The sequence below is a fragment of the Asparagus officinalis genome, chromosome 8 (assembly GCF_001876935.1).
Source record: "Asparagus officinalis chromosome 8, Aspof.V1, whole genome shotgun sequence".
NCBI classification, from domain to species: domain Eukaryota; kingdom Viridiplantae; phylum Streptophyta; class Magnoliopsida; order Asparagales; family Asparagaceae; genus Asparagus; species Asparagus officinalis.
The window spans coordinates 121,586,555-121,606,450 of NC_033801.1; the positions used below are offsets into that span (position 1 = coordinate 121,586,555).

The 19,896-nt window shown below is 35.0% G+C and overlaps 1 protein-coding gene across 4 annotated transcripts; it reads right to left on the bottom strand.

Annotated features, from left to right (window-relative positions):
* LOC109851545 (serine/arginine-rich-splicing factor SR34-like) lies at positions 1,425–12,672 on the bottom strand. Of its 4 annotated transcripts, none has more exons than XM_020421736.1 (14): positions 12,588–12,672; positions 12,104–12,195; positions 10,048–10,113; positions 9,417–9,491; positions 9,136–9,244; positions 9,009–9,055; positions 7,869–7,926; positions 6,989–7,038; positions 6,829–6,885; positions 6,667–6,752; positions 6,486–6,590; positions 2,878–2,911; positions 1,833–1,924; positions 1,425–1,756 (listed from the first exon to the last, which is right to left on the bottom strand). In XM_020421736.1, the coding sequence occupies exons 2-14, from the start codon at positions 12,188–12,190 to the stop codon at positions 1,753–1,755; spliced, it is 870 nt and encodes a 289-aa protein (XP_020277325.1). In that variant the 5' UTR covers positions 12,191–12,195; positions 12,588–12,672; the 3' UTR covers positions 1,425–1,752. The 4 variants fall into 4 exon arrangements, 2 of the variants coding, with proteins under 2 accessions (XP_020277325.1, XP_020277326.1); XM_020421737.1 differs by having other exon boundaries at positions 1,428–1,756; positions 1,857–1,924; XR_002249882.1 differs by lacking the exon at positions 1,425–1,756 and adding an exon at positions 3,316–3,515 and having other exon boundaries at positions 1,857–1,924.

Genomic DNA, 19,896 nt, shown 5'->3' on the forward strand with positions numbered 1-19,896 from the left:
CAACTCGTCTACCATTATCAATCATGCACTAAACTTGATGTAAGAATTCGCACATGGTAGCCAAATAATCTATATCAGAGTTTATAGGATTGCAGAACAAGCTGATGTTCAACAACTATAAAATGCATAAAAGAGAAATGCTAGCCCTTATCCGCTACTGTATATCAATTAACAGCGGACACATCCCTTGTTTGCTCTGGGTGCATCTCCTGAAGATTAAGGCTCTGTTTGGCAAAACTAGCTGAAAGCTATCAAGCTAGCTTTGTGAAATTATAGCTAAAAACTGATAGCTGTGTAGCTAGCTAATTGATTAGAGCTGTTTGGCAAAAGAAGCTGTACAACTAGCTTAAATTTGTTAAATGACTAAAAAGATCATGCAATATTATTGATATAAAATTAGAATTATTAGGGGTTAAGACGGAAGAAAAAAATTGACAGCTCCTTCCCAAAGACAAATGCACTGTTTGGCAACCAAAAAAAGTGTCTTATCTAAGAGCATGTGTCTTATTGACTTGGTCAATAAGCTAGTAGAGCTGTTTGGTGACAAAAAATAAGAGGAGATTATTTTAGAGATTGTGTCTTTTGCAAGTAGCTTTTGAAAAGCTACCTCAAGTAGCGTTTGTCTTTGGGAAGGAGCTACCAATTTTTGTCTTCCGTTTTTGCCCCTAATAATTCTAATTTTATATCAATAATATTGTATGTCTTTTTTAGTCATTTAACAAACTTAAGCTAGTTGTACAGCTACTTTTGCCAAACAGCTCTAGTCAATCAGCTAGCTACACAGCTAACAGCTTTCAGCTACAATTTCACAGCTTTCAGCTAGCTTAACAGCTTTCAGCTATAATCTCGCAGCTTTCAGCTAGTTTTGCCAAACAAAGCCAAACACTACTTAAGATAGCTTTCCAAAAGCTACTTGCAAAAGACACAATTTCCAAAATAATCTCCTCCTATTTTTTGTCACCAAACAACTCTACTAGCTTATTGACCAAATCAATAAGACACAAGCTCTTAGATAAGACACTTTTTTTGGTTGCCAAACAGTACCTAAAACACGACCAACTAAATCAACTAAATTCCAACTTATTAACAACCAGTCTTCCAAGTTCAATAAAGCGCAGACGCCGCAGAGATACCCTAAAGCCTAATTTTGGAAGGAAATAATGAGAGACGAAGGCCGCATAAAGTTGAGCGACACACTTTGAATAAAATTGGGGGGCTCAATTATGTACGACTCGAATTATATAGTGCCAGATACCAGATATAATCAGGACAAATGTTTTTGTTTTTCTAGGTACCACATAAGAAGTTTAACGACATTCTCCAGAGATCAACTTCAAACGTGATCAAGTTCTAAAATTAAAAAAAATAATCCATAGTGAAATAGGACTACAATACACAAGGGTCACAAAGAACTATAGATATCATAGCTCATAAAGGCACCGCTCCCGACTCAATAAACATTTCACATAATGGACAAATGACACACCATAAATATTTGAAAATAAACATGCGAGAATTATAGGAGTTGCAAATCTTTAGATCCCCTGATAGTCAATTAGTTTTTTAAGTACTGATAACAAAATCATCAACAACATAATCACTAAGCAAAAGGTTCCAATTCAACTTCAAATAAAGTTCTTAAGAGGCTGATAAAATCCAGAAGCATAAGCCATGAGGAAATCCACCAAATATATATGAATGTTTTCCGTTGCACATTGAGCTATCTTCCACAAGGCATCCAGAGACTTTTTTTTACCTGCAGAAGAGATGATACCGATAAGACTGTTAATATCACAAGGAATCAAACCAACAATACAAAAAACTATAATAACCAAGATATGGGAGGGAACCAAGACCGTGATGCACTATTGCTCCGAGTAGGACTCGGCTTCCTTGGGCTCCGGCTCATTCTTTTGCTGGGAGGCTGTATGATAGATTTAGCACAAAGAGAGATGAAATATTCGTGAAACCACAAAGATAAGATCATAAGAGCGCAGGATAACAATATGGCTGCGCACTTTGCCAAAACAACATGGGCCATGGCATCATTATTTCCCTTTGTGTATGCCATATTCAGTTTTCGGTTTCTATACAGCTCTTGCATGTGACTTTACTCTAAGGGATGTAATTTTTTGCAGGAGCTTCTTTGTACAAACTTTTTCGGGTTATTTAGATATTAGGCCCTCAGATCTTTGAAATTGACCATGTCCCTCAATTCCTAAAGAGTTGCAATATGGCCCCTCAATGATCAAAATATCCCTCAGCAAATGTTTTTTACTGGAACAAGAGGGGGTTTGCAGTGAATTGTGAACTGAGGGGTATTTTGGTTAATGATGGACCAAATTGCAAGACCCTTAGCATTTGAGGGACATATGGGTAATTTCAAAGTTTGAGAAACAAATATGGAACTATTGAAGATCTTTTAGGGACTAGTATCTAAATAACCCAATTTTTAAAAGGGTAAATTGCAGATAACCCCCGCTCCCAACACCAAAAATAAATAAATAGACATCTAAAACTTTGATTGGCGCTAGTCACTCCTTGTCACCCCTCAAACCCATTTACCACCACCACTTAATACTCTTCAGATCGTGAGGGAGAGGGCGCTATTTGCAACTTATCCTTCTCAAAGTGCCAATCTATGGGTGTTAGTGCCAACTAGAAAGGAAGTTATGTGCAATTCACCCTTCTTTAAACCAACTTCAATTAATTCGGGAAATGGTGTATTAGTATCCCAATATACTGTATCCTTCTGATGAATTAGAAAGACATACTAGCTCAAAAGTAATGAAAACTATTTGGAGAAGAGTAACTAAATCAGATTGCTCACAGGGAAAAAAAAAACTATGAATCTGATATATCGATGAAACAACTTACAGGAGTTACTGGAGATCTGGACCTTGACCGCGATCTGCAAAGTTTCAGAAACAACTGAATTCAATATCCACTATGTTGCTCAAATTAAACCTTGGTCCAAAAGCTTCGATGCCTCTTCCAAGTAGGGATGCCAAAGTGACACCGAAACAGGTAAAATTTTAAATATTTAGCAGCATCCATGTCTAAGAAATTTAAAAAAAACGTATAAAGCATCACTAACGATACAAGAGCATGACACAAATCCATATGAAAGCTGGAAACTGCTAAACAGGAGGAGATGTTCTGAAGACGAAATTAAAATGCCTAAGATATATAGTAGATCTTTTTTCCCCATTCTAAAGATTGAGTAGAACTAGTAATCTAATTGTACCACACAAAAATCACCATCCAGATTCCAAACAACACTCCAATTGGAGAGATGAAGCAGAGAAGAGATACCAAATTGTGGTGAATCCATAGACTTATATTCAAGGTAATCCAGCTCTATATTCCAACCCATGCTCTCTGTCCCCCTCAGAGCTCCAATGGGTATCAGACATAAGATCAAAATGCTTTACGGGTATCCATAGCTGCCCATTTATGACATATCCAATCAAGTTCCTAATATGCAATCCCCTGATAGCCGCATAAGCCCATATCTAGAAAACAAACAAGTAAACATGATGATCACATGGGCCCTATTTCTTTAATCATCTCAAGCCACTTTCTTCGAAAATATACAAATGGTAAGCAACACAAACAGAGGAAGATAGAAATCAGGAGTGATAGATATAATTACTCATTAGCAGTCACATATAAGTTTCATTCATGAGGCCACATCTACACCAGTTCTTTTTCTTTTTCTAGGAATTTTTTTTTAAAGAACCGCCGCCATCTTAGAGGTTAGATTCACAATACAGAACAAAAGCAAAATCCAAGAGCATGAATCATGATAATGGAACTGTTTACAAAGTATGAGCCAGAAAACAGTGTAAAACGACAAATTTAGTACAAAATTTTAAACAGATGAGATGTAACCTGTTTCGTAGCCAGTCTCCAATACAATTCAATTTTATATACAATTGTTCCCAGAGAGAAGGAAAAGATAACAAAAAAACGTAAGAACAATGATAAAAAAAACGTGTTCACATTTCTACTATACTGACCAAATAAAATGGCCAAAAAATTATATCCAGATTTAGAGTAAAAAAATGAAAATCAGGAGCAAGACTGTAAATCCTAACTTAATAATCTTAATTTTTTTATTATCTTATACTATTGATTTCCAATTATTTATTTGTTTGCAAATATTTAGTTATTGTGGAAGACTGAGACTATTGCTGGAGAACTGAGTTATAAACATATAACAACAGACATCTGATTAGATCAAGATCAAATTTTAATCCTGATAAACCCGGGTCAAAAAACAAAAGAAGACTTACAGAAGAATATTTAAGACTCAAAATAAAAAGGATATCAAGAAGAGCAAGAGGTAATCTAAGTCAGTTAGGGATGGATGACCCCACTGAGTATGATGCTCATAGCTGCTTCATTAGCAGAGGCACTGGGTATCTACCTGAGAATTATTCCCAACCCCAAACTGAGACAAGCCATATGCACTTATACATTTGACAGCAGCTTGCCACATTCCAGCTGTCAACTGACAAAAAATACCCCTAACCAAACTTTGAAAAAACTTTTCTGAAACTCACTTAGAAACATTTTGAAGGGTAAACACTTCGAAACTTACGCTTGAAGCTTACAGCACATCGCTTAAAGCTGCTTGAAGCATAAGAAGTGTGTTTCGCTCTTCATAAAGCGCTTTTCTTTTGAAGTGTACGCTTTAGACAAGATAAGAGGATATGAAAAGGTTTTTGACACATTTAAATGCCCCCATGTATCTTCAATTGACAATGTGAGCATAATAAGATATATATGTATGCATGTAGCTTAGTTTATAATGTTGCTTCTATACTTCGCGCATATAATTCTTATTTACTAATCAGGTCATCGGTGATTCTATTTGTAAATTATTATACCACCATATATTATACGTTCGAATTTTTACAAAATTTAACGCCTCATTAGGTACATCGAAATCAAGTCAAGTGAGAATGGAATGAAATAAAGAATGGAATGGATTGTGGAATGGAATGTTCATTCCCATTCTCTCATTTGGGTCTGATTGGAGAATGAAGTGGGTATGACAATCTTTTTTATTCTGTCCATTCCCTACCATCTCATTGGGAATGTTATTCCCATATAACGTGAGAATGAATGAAAAGTGCGAATAAGCATTCCAACTTCTAATAAGGTGTTGTGTTTGGTACGCATGAATAAGAAGTGAGAATGAGCATTCCATTCCCACCCATTCCCCCATACCAAATAAGGCGTAAAATTAAAACTTAAACTCATGAGGCTCAGATTTTGAAGTTACACTTTGCTTCATTTGGTTCTAACACTTCGCATTGCACTTCCACTTTTTTAAGCATTGCTCCAAACTAGAGAATGCTTGTCGCAACCACTAGTTGAACTGGCTTGGTTAAGGAACCTAAGGTTCAAGTAAAAGAAAATAAAAAGTAGTATTGATTTGAAGAAGGTTTGTTTATCTGTCAAGTTACAAGCAATATAATTTTATTTGTTTTTATACTTGCACAATTTAGAATGTTCTGCAATGACAACATTAGAATGATTCTCTTCTAATCTACAATGAGAATGCTGCTCCATTACAATCATCTCCTATGTTTCAAGTCCAGACAGCTACATTACATCATTCAAGCAGAGCCTCTTCAACTATGATTACATCATTCCTGTGTGTGCGTCTAAACCTTTACAAGTCTCGTTTTATTCTCAATCCAGTCACCCTCCGGCTTCTCAAGAATGCACTGGTTTCTTGCATATCTTCTGCCATGATGAAACCCATCTGCCTTCAAATTTTAATTTTAGCTACATAAGCGTGTGGGACAAGTTTCTGTCCATGGTAACCTATAGCGCATGCTACTATATGAACTACATCTTTCTCATGAATGTAGAATCTCAATAAGCACAAGTATCATCCCCCCTAGTCCTCAATTACTAGCCATTCCTAAAAGAGCATATTCACTTATGCATTGAAGCATAAATCGACAATTGAAGCATAAATCGACAACCAACTTGATTTTTATGAAACTATTCATAATTTATAATCCATAGTTTGTACTCATGATATATTTTCAAAGCAACACTTGAATAAGAACAAAAGAATAGCTTGGTGAAAACAAATTGACAGATGACAAAGACAGCTTAAAAGATAACTTGCTGAAAATACATTGAATAAGCACACTGCATGACGAAGAGAAGTTGTAACTATCCTTCACCAAAGGACCAAAGAAGGATTAAATGAACATTTAATCCTTCCTTGGAGGTAAATAGTAAAGCCAAATACTAAATTATGCTATGTTCTTCCCATTTATTTTACTAAACAAAAAAAAACTATACACCCTGATACAAAGAAGGCAAGAAAATGAAAAGTAACAAAATTTAAAGCAAAGATTCCATCTAACGAAAATTGTAAACTCAACAGATTAAGAAGTACAAATAATTCTACTATGATTAAAAAACAAAGCACAATTGACCATGAAAAGACATACCCTGACAAAGACCGTCCTCTGGAACCAGAACGAGAGCGAGAAGAAATGGATCTCGAGCGAGATCTGGACAACGAACGGCGCGCTGACTTGGATTTGGGAGATTTGCTGCATATTAACTTCAATTAGGTCAAATGAGAGAGCAGTTAGATTCAAATTCATGACAACTAAATCAACATGAGACCTCCTATCACGGCTTCGGCTCCTTGAATGAGAACGACTACGACTGGGGCTTCTAGATAAGCTTCTCTTACGGTCATGCTCCTTAACCTACAAGCAGGAAACAATTCAGTATATGTACTCGAATAGAGATGAGTTCTACAAAAATGTGGAAAGAACAACATACTCTTATATATGCTCGAGAAAATGCATTCCGAAACTCAGAATCATCAAGTTTTCTGATCTGCAAGCAGAAACAAATGAAGCTTGTCAACAAAAAAATACTCAAGTTTGTGCCAAAGTGCTTGAGCTGCAAGTAGTCAACCAAGAATATAAACATAACATACCGCATATTTCATGTCATCATAGTTCGAATAATCAACTATTCCCGTAGTGCCTGCAAACATAACTGACACTTCACTGAAAGAAAAAGAATGAACAGCTCCCTCAAATAGAAGTCAACACAAGGAGCATCATACGTGCATGCATGTACATATCACACAATACACACGAATATGTTGAGTGTTCGTAGGAAAGGTCTGATGATGACAGCTAGAAAAGGAGATGAAAATAACTATGGAGGGATTATTGAAGTTGGATGCATCTTCCTGGGAGCAAATGATGAACTACTTTTAAAAAATCCAAAATGACACAGTACTAGGCAAATGGGAAGGAGTTTGATTCATGGATGTGGACACAACTTTCTTACAAGGACACCATCAAAAGGTCTCCTAAATGTTAACTTTCCAAGGGCAAAAAAATAGGGTTATATATGTTTTTTTTTCATAATATATACACTATATTTAAGAGAAGTCATCCTTTTCGTTTGTGTCACATTTTCAAAAATTCTAGAAATGCCCTCACGCTTTGAAAAATCAAAGAAAACACACTGTCATACTCGAGAGAAATCTACAGATAATGCCCCTCAGTCTTTTAGGTCCCCCAGGTACAAAAATGTACAGAATCAACAACTTAGATAATTTAGACTGCAGCCCATGCATTTACAAAGTCTGACAGTATCATTTAAGTGTTTACCTCTACATATAGTCCTATACAAATATAGTCCATGCAAGTCGCTAGCAAAAAAATTAAATAGCTAGTATCATAACTGGAATTGAAGAATCAGTTATTTCCACCAGAATCAAGCAACTAAACACATGAGACTAATAATAAATCTGTGAAGAAAATAACCTAAAATAAAAAGAGTACACATAAAGAGTAACACACCTCCTCCATCACGGAATACTTCAGAGAAACAGACGTCACCAGCTCGGCGCATATGGTCCTAGAGAACATCCATTTTAATCCAACCACAATTTAAATTACACACACATTTGAGAAAAATGTAGGAACTTGGTACCAAACACAAAATTTATAATTTTGTACTTGGTAATGAGGTGGTTCATTCTTATCCACTCCCTAACCCATGTGAATGTGGTCCCTCATTTGAATGAGTGAATGGAAATGTGCCACATCACTACCAAACACAAAAACTTGAACTTGGTACCAAGTTTCTCCATATTGCTATATATATATATATATATATATATATATATATATATATATATATATATGTACATATATGTATACATACATAGAAATACATATATACATGTATATATATGTAGATATATATACATACATATACATATATATACATGTATATCTATGTATATGTACATATATATACCTATATATGTGTATATGTACATATATGTATGTATACATACATATATAGATGTATATACATACATACATATATCTATACATACATGCATACATGTATATATGTATACATACATACATACATACATGTATAAATATATCTATACATGTACATGTATATGTATGTGTATATATATAGATATATATAAATGTATAGATATATGTATATATATGTATCTATATATATATATAGAGAGAGAGAGAAAGAGAAATGGGTATGTTTGGTACCAAGCACAATTTTTTGTGTTTGGTAGTGAGGTGTCTTATTCTCATGCACTCATTCCAATTCCCAACCACTCATTCTAATTCCTAACCACTCCTCAACTCATGTGAATGTGAGCCCCGATTTTAATGAGTGAAGGAGAATATGTCACCTCACTACCAAGCATAAAAACTTGTGATTGGTACCGAGCATACCCATTTTTCTCATATATATATATATGTAAAGCTCCTATAAACTTAATTGGATAGAAACTCTTGTCCACCAAACTTTTTAGCCTTTGATTTTGCTTTGAGATTGAAAAAGTTAGTGGACAACAAGCCATTATCCATTTGAGTATATAGGAGAGTGTGTGTGTGTGTGAGCACACAAGCACACGTATACATGAAAATGAACCATAGGAAAACATGTTTGAACACTACCTTCAGGTCTTGCCATGATGCAGAAGAAGGCAAACCAGTGACCCTCACTGCATTGCATAATATACGATTAAATCAAGATGTATAAAGAGGGGCACAACTTGGAACTGCATAAAGACAACAACTGCACCTCGATAATTTGAATGCCTTGAAACACCACCACGGGCGCCTCCTCCATTGTAACTGCGAGGACGATCAAAAGACGAAGAATGGCCTCTTCCACCATGCGCAAGTTCCACCTGTGTAAGCACAGAGAAACCATAAGATAATGGAGTGAAATGGCCTCTTCCACCATGCGCAAGTTCCACCTGTGTAAGCACAGAGAAACCATAAGATAATGGAGTGAGACACAAAACATATAATAAAGAAATCAACCTTCCCGTCCCTAAACAAAGAAACAAAAAAGCCTACCCGTAGCCTGCTACCATCAAAATTATAGCCATCACGACCGCGGATCGCATCTTCAGCATCACGAGCCTCCTCAAACTGTGAAGAAAAAAAACCCAGCAACATCAACACAGATGACCCACTCCAAACATAAAAGCAAATCTACTTGAAATATTGAGGTATAACCACATAGTTACTGCTTTCGAAGACATTCTGCTATGTAGTGCAATGTTTACAACAAGAGGCTGTTTGGTTCAGGAAAAAAGAAAGAAAGAAAGAAAGAAAACCCAATAAACCAATTCCAAGAAAAGCCACATCAGCTTTTCTCACGAAAGATTTCCTTTTCTGCTGTTCGTTTCTCATTTGGAAAACAAGAGGAAGGATGAGTTGGCACCTTCCCATTTGTTGATTTGATTCTAATTCTAGGAAAACCATTTCAGACTTTTTGTAGGAAATGGCTTGGAAATCTTTTAAGGAGGTTTCTTCATCGAACATTCTTTTCTTGGATTTGTGGGAAATTAACCAAACAGCCCTATGCAAACATAGTTGACTTTGTTGGATTACATTAAGGAAGCATTTACTTAAAAAATAAAGAAATCTAAGGAAGGATCGGAGAAATCTTCAGATCGATAAATATAATTACATGATGTAGTACCTCGACAAATGCATAACTTGGAGGCCTTGGAAGGATCTTTAGATCAATATTACGAATAGGTCCATACTACAAAAGTAAAAAAAAACAATGTGTTAGCAAAGTATACATGCTACTATCGTGAAATAGTAGTATGCAAGTTATAGAGTTGTGGTATTTGAGTCAGAAACATAAATATCCCCATACGCACACATTTATATGCATATCTATTTCATGCTGTTACATGAAACATTAAAACATGTTGCAGACAACTAACAAGCAATAAAGTTCTGGTGTCTGAAACACATAAAGAGAGATAGTTTGATCATTGTGACGATTCATGTAAAACCATTCCAATATAAGACAATTTTCCATGTAACCTAACCATGTAAGAGTATATTTGCAAGTTCTAAGAAAGATAGGACTAAAATCTCATCATAATCAAAATAACAGGTTGGAACATGAACCCATATGGTAGTAAAGCACAGAAATGCATCTCCAAATTCCAATATCTTCCTCATATAAAACAGATTGCAATAAGAGATCAATGAGTTAGTTTCATGCATATATGTGATATATGTTCAAAGACTTCCACAACATGGCAACTAATTTAGAATTTGAAAAGATAAGAGTCTTGGGTCCTTGTTACCATGTAAGTTGATTCAACACGAATCACAATGTAGGAAGCGTAATGGATAATTGCCTTCAGAAAACAGTAAGAAAGACACTATTACGTAATTATGTTTACTGATGAAACAAAAGTTTCTTTTCATTGCAACCATCACAACCAATTAGTTGGAAATAGAAAGTCACCCATATGATAATGCAATTTATTGTTGTCATAATCGCTGTATTATAGCATAGGTTTATGTATATTACTAAGCCAGGTGGAAGTCATAGAAGAATTGCATTTTTTGAGATAAAAGCCAAGACAACTATCATCCTATGAGAAATTGTCATTCCATTTCAATTAATAATCAGATTAGCCATCACATTGAGACAATTGCAAGGTTAACACTAATTATCTGTTCAAAATTCAAAGTCCAACAATACATATTAAATTTTTAATCTAACATAACATTGATTTTCATGGTACATTCTTGGCATATCAATATTATTAAAAAGTTCTACAGCTTCAAGATCCACAAGTTTCCCATAAAAATGAATAGCAAATGGAAGCATTAATGCAGCTATGCTAAATATTTATGAATGAAAGAAAAAAGTTAGTCTTTGCTATAAAAAAAATCTTTGATCTCAATTTTAGGAGACATCACAAGAGGGGGGAGGGGGGGGGAGAGAGAGAGAGAGAGAGAGAGAGAGAGAGAGAATTAATCATTTCATTTGGCACCAACTCATACAATAGGAGATATGACAATTTAATTCATAGAAAGAAGACGTTGGAAGGGAAGATAAAGAATATATTGGTATGAAGCTAAGATCTACAAGGACAAAATCCTAAAGCAAGAGAAGCTAAACTGCAAACACAAATGAAACATTTGAAACGTTGATCCAAAAGGACAAATTCAAATACGTGTATTGAATTATGTCAAGCAAAAACCCAAAACAGACCTGAGGTTCATCGAGCACCAAAAATGACAAAGGTCAAACATTGCATAGATCATGTTTCACAACTATCACATACAATAACTTTTTCATCCGAAGTTAAAAGCTAATATGCAAAGGCAAATCAAGCAATGTCTATCAAAATATGTTTTATCTACCAGTAGCTTCATACATACCACAAAACCTCAGCATACTCAAATCTCAATAATTTCACTATTAATTGGCTATTTCTCTTTGATTTTTCTCTTCTCATTATTTCTTTCAGCATGGTAAAACTCCAAACAAAAAGAAAAAAAAAAAAATTCTTTGTTCTTTATTTCTTCTGTTATTCTTTTCTGCAATCAATGAAACCACCAAGCCTATTGACTGCATCATTATTATAAACTACATATAATTGTGTAAAAATGAAACTCAATTAGACCTATGATGAGATACTAAATACTCGTATTAAATAATGGAAACAGACATTACATAGAATTTTAAAAATTGTAAAAGAAACAAGAAATCCAAAACAAACCTTGTAGAACAAATCTTCAACCTCCCTCTCTCGAACATCCCCAGGGAGATTGCCAACATAGAGGGTTCTGCTCGAACGGCTGCTCATAATTCCTGAAAACTCAACATAAACAAAAAACAAATCAAAGATGAAGCGACTGTCACATTCGAGATCTTCTAGGTTTTCCTTCCAGCTCATTTGGAATCAATTTCGAGAATCTTAGTGGGGCTTTCAGTTTCAGGAATCGGTTTTTTTTCCTAGGGTATTTCAAAATTGCAAAATTTTAAATTTTAAATTCTGGGGAGAGGGTTCCTAAAACTCGAAAGAAACAAGAACAAATTGGAGACGAAGCTGTCCCTCACATTCGAGATCTTCTAGGGTTTTCTTCCAGCACAATTAGAATCGAATTTGGGAATGATTCTAGGGCTTTCAGTACCAAGATTCGTTTTTTTTTCATTTTCTAGGGTTTTTGAAATTAACAAATCTGGGGATTTTAGGGATTTACCTTCGTGAAGATGCGGCGAGGACGAGAGAGGGTTTGGATAGGAACCGTGATGCTGCTAAGGGGGTGCGTTTACTGTATTTATGGGCCAAACAACGGAGGAGATTTTTTAACCCTAAAAGACCCACTTTAATATTTTATTACAATAATTCACCAAGTTAATATTTTCTTGCAAAATTCATCTCTAGATTTGTAAATATCCGGGACTCCATGAACGGTACCTTTATTTTACTGTATACACGTGGAGGAGAATTTATTTAGAAAGACCGGTTTTAATATTTCATTACAATATTCGACCAAGTTAATATTTTATTGCAAAATTTAAGTTTTTAATTCTGTTATGTAGATATCTGGAACTGTCAATATCGGGTTAAGATTTAACGAATCAAATAGACTAACTTTGTAAATGTATGTTAATTTTGTAAATATAAAGTGGTTGATTTTCTTATAGCCAACTCTAAAAATTGGTTTATAAGAGAGGTTGCCCAACTGCAAAATGTGCATTTGTCGAGGATAACTTGCAAACAACTTACAGAAACTATTATATACTAAGTTTGTTTTTCAATTCGGTTGATATAAAGAATGACAAAATGAATCTTCTAGGGGATTTTGTGCAAAATCTAAGATTGAGCAGTAAAGTTTTGCTGGCCAATTCATTGTTAAGGGGCTGTTTGGATGACTTTAGGAAACTAGAGTATTTATGACATAAAATAGAAAGTGGTTATCCACCTCACCACTTTCCATTCGAGTGTTTACATTGCTTGGTTAGGAATCTTTATAAATCCTAAAATAATAGTATTACATTGTTTGGATAGTATAATGTAAACTAGAGTATTTATGACACAAAATGGAAAGTGGTTATCCACCTCAACACTTTCTACAATGTTTTGACTTTTTTATTATTTTTTTGGACACATTTATGACATTGTGTAAGCTTTCCAACAAAATCACTCCTAATTTTGGTGATTTTGCTTTCGGTGATACCTCATCAAAAGGTGTAAGTTTTTCATGTCAAGGAGAAGTTAAACAAACAATGTAAAGTGATGAAAGCTGACATTGGGACCTACTTTTTTACACTTTCCATCCTTTTACATGATAAAAACATACAACCAAACAGCCCCTAATCGGATCTTATTAGTCCTAATTCGTTGCTAAATACATATTTTAATCTATATCTATATCTATATTATGTCTATATATGCTTCATATAAAAGAGGATTGCCTTGTCAAAACTTTTAATTTCTATTTTTACCCTCTTAGGTTTGATAATTCTTAAATATGACATTAGTTGTAATTAATTATTCATTAATTATATGTTATAGCCTCTTATTAATTATGTATTTCCTCACATTTTTTAAACCTTTGGTCACACTATTATATTATTATTTAAGTATGTTATTTCATAAAAAAATTTAAATTTGTCCTTAATTTATCTTCACTTAATGTTTAAAATTCTAGAAAAATTAAAAATAAGAAAATTCATTAGGCCTATGCCTTGTGCCTTTGGGTTTCACCTCTTATAGAGAACTGACTCTTACCTTTCATCTTATTAACCTCTTAGAAGCATAGTATGAAAAATAATTTATATTTATTATAATTGTAATAATATTCATAGGGTATAATAATTTTAATAGTGCTTTTAAATTGATTTAATAATTATACAATTTAGTAAATTATTTACTAATAGTACAATAAAGTAATTATTAAATTAAAATGTAGTTATTAATAATGTTATGTGTACGCTATGTACAATAGTATTATATTTAAAAGAGAATAAATTATTTAATATATGGTAATTATTTTAATAAATTATGAATAAATTATAATAATTAATCATACAGTTCTTTCTATATAGTTTTATTGTATAATTTATTCATTTAAACAAAATTGTAACTGTTCATAACTTATATTACTATGCAAGTCATTTCATTATTTTGCAGCCAACAACAAAAAAAATTAAAACAACATAAATATGTTGTGCAAAGCAATTGCACTATACTAGATTACTAGTTCTTGAAAAGTTCAATTATCCAGTTGCCGAATAGCTATATAATATTATCTTTCAGGCTCAATTTGATCGTACTTTAGATCAAAACTCGTTATAAAATTGCATAATCGCCGACTGCCTTCTAAAAGTACTCAATATATCCGACATGTAACTATTCTGTTAACCCTTGAAGTTTTAATAAAGCAGAAGCCAGGTTAAGATATTATAAGAGAATTCCATATTCAAATCTCCTTGGAAACAAGATTTTCAAAATTAAAAAGATATAATTACTAGTTATTTAAAATGTCTCAGATCTCAAATCTATGAAAAGAAAGTAAATGTTAAGAGTTCAAAAACTTTCACATTTTCAGTAGAGAGAGACGGAGAGAGATTTCGATATGATACCGATACAACTCAAATTTAGATGTCATTAGACATAAATCATAGAGAGGGGCGGGCATGGTAGACTGAAAAATTCTGGAACAAAGCCATCAAAAGCATTCGCGCAGAAGAAAAGAAGTTTGGACTGAATCTTGACTGCCTTGGCTTTCTCAAATTAGAAATAGGCAAAAAGAGCATTGCATTGCATACACCTCGTTGCTTTTAGATTCCATGATCAAATTCACCAATCTATAGTCCATATCCAACAAATCGATAAAGTTCATATTGTTGAAAACAAGATAGACTGCAAAAGCAAAGTTCTTCAGGCCACACTCTTTTGAGTCTTGAACAAGTTTTCATAAAAATAACTCTCATCTGTTCTAGTAAACAAATTTATTACCTCAGCCTCCGCATCAGGCAAAGAGAATGTATTAGTTGCAAGCATGACGTTCAACATCTAAACAAAGCAACTTTCAAGTTTCACTTTCCTCAATGATCCTCGAGAAGAAAGAGGTCGTGAACAGTACAATGCTAATGATGAGGATTCATTCCACCCCCTTCAGCTTCCTCATTGGCCTTGCGAGCAGCAGCTCGCAGTTGACGCTGTTCCTCTTTATAGATTCTGTTTCTCCGTTGGAACTGCAATGTGATTCAAATTTCAACAAATTATAGTGTCATCCAAGCTTAAGATTAATACATACATTACAATGTTAAGAAATATTAGTTGGGTGAAAAATCAGAGGACTGTGATGAGATGAAAGAGTAGGTTATGACACCCTCCTTATCATTCTGAGGTTGAAAGGTTGAAGGTGGATGCATCATTCCTATGATTTTGAATTCTTAAATTTCCTTAAAGACCTAAAGTTCTTGACAACATGGTGAACACCACCACTCAATCTTCATTAATCCAAATCAAGTGATTATTCGTATGGACAGCTACATAGATTATCCAGAAGTTTTGAGAGAGCTAACTTGTGCACTAGACAATTAAATTGATCCTGTGAGGTATAGGCTTACCTTAAGAATAACCGTCAAAGAATATGATAATCATAAGACCTACACCTAGTCCATTGTGCCATTCATTATGGTCAGTTCCATCATTTTGAATCAATAACAAACTCGGGGGTGGAGGGGGTGGAGTATGAGCTCTGGATTTCTATGGGTTCCACACGGAGGCATAGTTTTCTGCTTCATACTGTATTTGTCATTTAGTGATACTCCATAATTTTGCAGCTCTTACCCCTTGGAAATCGCGATAACTAGTTGCAGAGTCCTGCAATTTTGTTCTTAGCTGCTGGATATACCTCACTCCTAGCACTTTTATGCACTTGCTTTTTTAAAGTAGAAATTGTTGCAGGCTATAAGCATCGACCAATTATGACTATCAATGCACAAAACATACTTATACATTAAGGAAACAAGGTGAATGACCTTGTTATTGGAGTAAATTAATCTTGAATGAAGTGAAAAACCTCGACCTTATGGATGTCCCTTAAAGAAAGTTACGAGATCGATGCATCTAGACCCGTCATCAAGCAACTCTGCTATTTATACTCTTATCTGTCATATTTTCCTACAATGTTACGGAAAGCAATGACCATAATGGGAAGCGCAGGGACAGGCTTTAGCAGGTTTTTGCAACAACGTTATTGTTCTCCTCTTCCATCACCTTTCATATCATTATATTCCGCAAACCATTAAGGGGCTGTTTGGTTGTTTTCCAAATATAATAGGAGAACAATCTCCACGAAAGCAACCATTTCCAAGCATTTCCAATGATTTCTTAGAAAAACTGATTTTTACGTTTGTTTTGCCTTTAAATCAAGGGTGGAAAATAAGTTTTATTCCAATCCATTGCTTGGCAGTTGGTTGGTAACTAGAAAGAGGAAATCCCAAACTTATCAAAAGATATGTCACAATGTCAACCAACGAGCCTATTATTTTAATGATTAATAATAGGTTTCCAACCCATTTCTGAGCTTTCCCAGTTTGAGCTTTGAGCTTCTAACTGGGCTTGCCCTGTTTTGATGACGTGGCAGGGGTTCAGCTGCCGCATTCTATAAATCTTGACGCGAACCAAACTACACAAAAAGAAAGGGTGACACTTTTAGTTTCTACGGTGGGTGCATCAGGTGCTGGAACCCATTTTGTGGGGTTTTCCAAGTGAACCAAACAGTCCTTAAAGAAAAAGTGTCCTCATTAAATAAAAGTACACCTTCATTCATAAAAATATCCTATTTTGTAAAAACCAACTCCAACAAGCATAACCTAGATAGTCATTATCGAGCCCAAGCAGTTATACTCCTTGGTAATGCAGGATTTGCTCAACACTTTATATACTCAGATACAGCTCAAAAAAGTCTTTAGAGATTTTACAAATTTCATTTGGGCACCAAAAGTTTATAATGAAAATTTTCAGATACCACATGTTTAGCTTTCCTCCTACTTCAGTCCATTTCCAGTTCTTCCACGATTTGCTATTATATTAGCCTACAAACTGCCAACAACAGGAGCTCATATCGAAGTGAATGAGTCTAACCAATAATCTAGCCTTACCGCCACTTGAATTCTCTTTATTGCTAAGTTGCAGTTCTCACGTTGCTTTTTTTCTTGCTGTTAAAACATTTTGACATGGTTAATATATAGATGCGCTAAGAGATGTCAATGAATGTCTATCTGAAACAAATAAATTCCATTCTTACCAGTCATTCCTTAGATCCTGTTTGTTTAGAAGAGCTTATACATAGGAGTTATTGATTTTTAGAAGATGCGTAAGATAGACCCTTATGCCCCATTGAGAGGTAGGCTAAAGGCAGAGATGGTAAGTATGATGGTATGTTATAAATATTTTCAAAGATATCAATATTATCCTTGAGCTTCTCCTCATTGCTTGGCAAGAGTTACTCGGCAAGAGTTACTCTCAAGTCCCTCCCTCATTCGTTACCAAGCACATCCCACATGTTCTTCCCCTGGTGACAAATTTTTCATCGAAATACTATCCACGCTAGTCTTAACAATTGATCTTTGTTTTTTCAAAAACTGTATGGACACGTATGCTCACAGTTGTCTTTGAGCATAGAGGTTTCCCTATTCTGTAAGTCTCGTCTAAGTTTCCAACTCCTCACCAAAATATTTGTACCAACTTACCTGAACTAATTAATCATCATTTCTCTATTATACACCTATTTTCATCAATAATTCACAGTAACGGGACTTATAAACAGTGTCACAGCAAGTTCCTTGATGCATGCCTGTTATCTCCCCTAAAAGAAGTGCATTACAAACACGTCAGTGCGACTATGAAATATTAGAAATCAGAAATAATTTGCTAAGGACAACAATGATTCTGATGATAATGAGCAAAAGAAGGATCAGCGAAGACAGCAATGATTCATTAGCTAATTCACTAGATTATTGCTAACACACAAGAGGCATTACAACTTACTAAGCTTTCAAGCTTTTAACAAGGATGCACAATGTTAAGGATAGTGCTCTAAAGATAAAACGAAAGAGTCTCGAAATACATTCACCAGAACCAAAGTCTAAGTCTAACAAGGGGACTGACCAAGCAATGGATAAGGGGAACCAAAGTCTACTTGTGATTGTTTTATGTAAAAGAAGATGTAAGCTAGATACCGAGGGACGGTTGATACCGAAAGGGTAAAAATCCCAATCTAGATGCGTACTACGAAGCCGAAGGTAAGCATTAATAAGAGGTATGACTAAGATAAGGAGCCAAACAAGTTCGTATTAGATCATATGGATGCGGCCATGAGCAAAGGAATGAGATAGAAAAACATAATGTTAAGCTGACTGAAGATCTCTAGATAAAAATTCCATGTTTCTCGTCTGATTCTAACATCATTAAACTGATTATTAACTGGGGGGGGGGGGGGGGGGGGGGGGGGGGGGGGGGGGGGGGGGGGGGGGGGGGGTTCCCCCCAATCAAATCCGACATCTTTCGAGCAAACCAAGCTCAGACAGTTCAAGTCAGATCATCAAACAAGCGTCCAGCGGTCCGAACCCTAATCAAATCCCACATCCTGGGAACAAAATTAGCTCGTCCAATCAGAAAATCGACTGATTGTGACTAGGGTTTCGAATTTAGCTCATCAAAACGCTAGGGTTTCGGGGGAATCAAACAAAAGATCGGGGGATGCGGTGGTCGAGGGGGGGGGCAACTCTCTTGAGTGATGGACGGCACTCGAGTAGTCCATCTCTGAGGAGGGAAGCAGTCCTTGGGCTCCCTGACTTGACAGTGCACGTCGCTGAAGTCGTCCAGAAATCGTAGCAATCGGCCCTTGTTCCCCGTTATCCCCCAAGCCCGACGCCATTTGCTTGCCTGCTGCTGCCTGCGATTCTTCCTCCTCTTCATTGCATTCTCTGGAGGTCCGATTGAGTGGAGAAAGAGGAGAGTGTTTTTTTGCTAGCGAGGCATGGGGACGGCTCAGATGATGATGACTCGGGTCGAGTCCGGTCGGGTCATGCATAGATTTCCCACATCGTTGCGCCTAAATATCACAAGTTGTGAAAAAAATTTACACCTTCCTGCTATCGATCACGCAAATATGAAAATTTTTTACTTGAATGCTTGTCTATGACACTTACATGTTAGTTTTAGAGTTTTTTAACTAATAATATATTGTTAGGTTTGCTATTAAATGGACCAAATTTTTTTAAACTTATCTTAATTTAATTTTAAAATAGAGTTAGAATATTTCTAATTAAAAATTTAATAAATATTAATAATAAGCAAGATCTAAGTGTAGTATATAAATATCACATAGAAGCATTCGGTTAAAATTTTTCATGCTAGCATGATCGATGGTAGCAACAAGCAAATTTTAAATTTTATGGTTTTAAGCACCAAAATACACCATGTAGTATTCAAGTGCAATAAATGGAAAACTATATGGTATTTAAGTGTAATTTGCCCTAAATTAT

Bases quoted from the DNA above. Each gene is read 5' to 3' on its own strand.
- LOC109851545 (XM_020421736.1), bottom strand. From the start codon at position 12,190: ATGAGCAGCCGTTCGAGCAGAACCCTCTATGTTGGCAATCTCCCTGGG. The intron at 10,114-12,103 runs GTTTGTTTTGGA...TTACTTTTGTAG, and splicing joins TTGAAGATTTGTTCTACAAG to TATGGACCTATTCGTAATAT. The intron at 7,927-9,008 runs GTAGTGTTCAAA...GATGTTCTCTAG, and splicing joins CATCATGGCAAGACCTGAAG to GACCATATGCGCCGAGCTGG.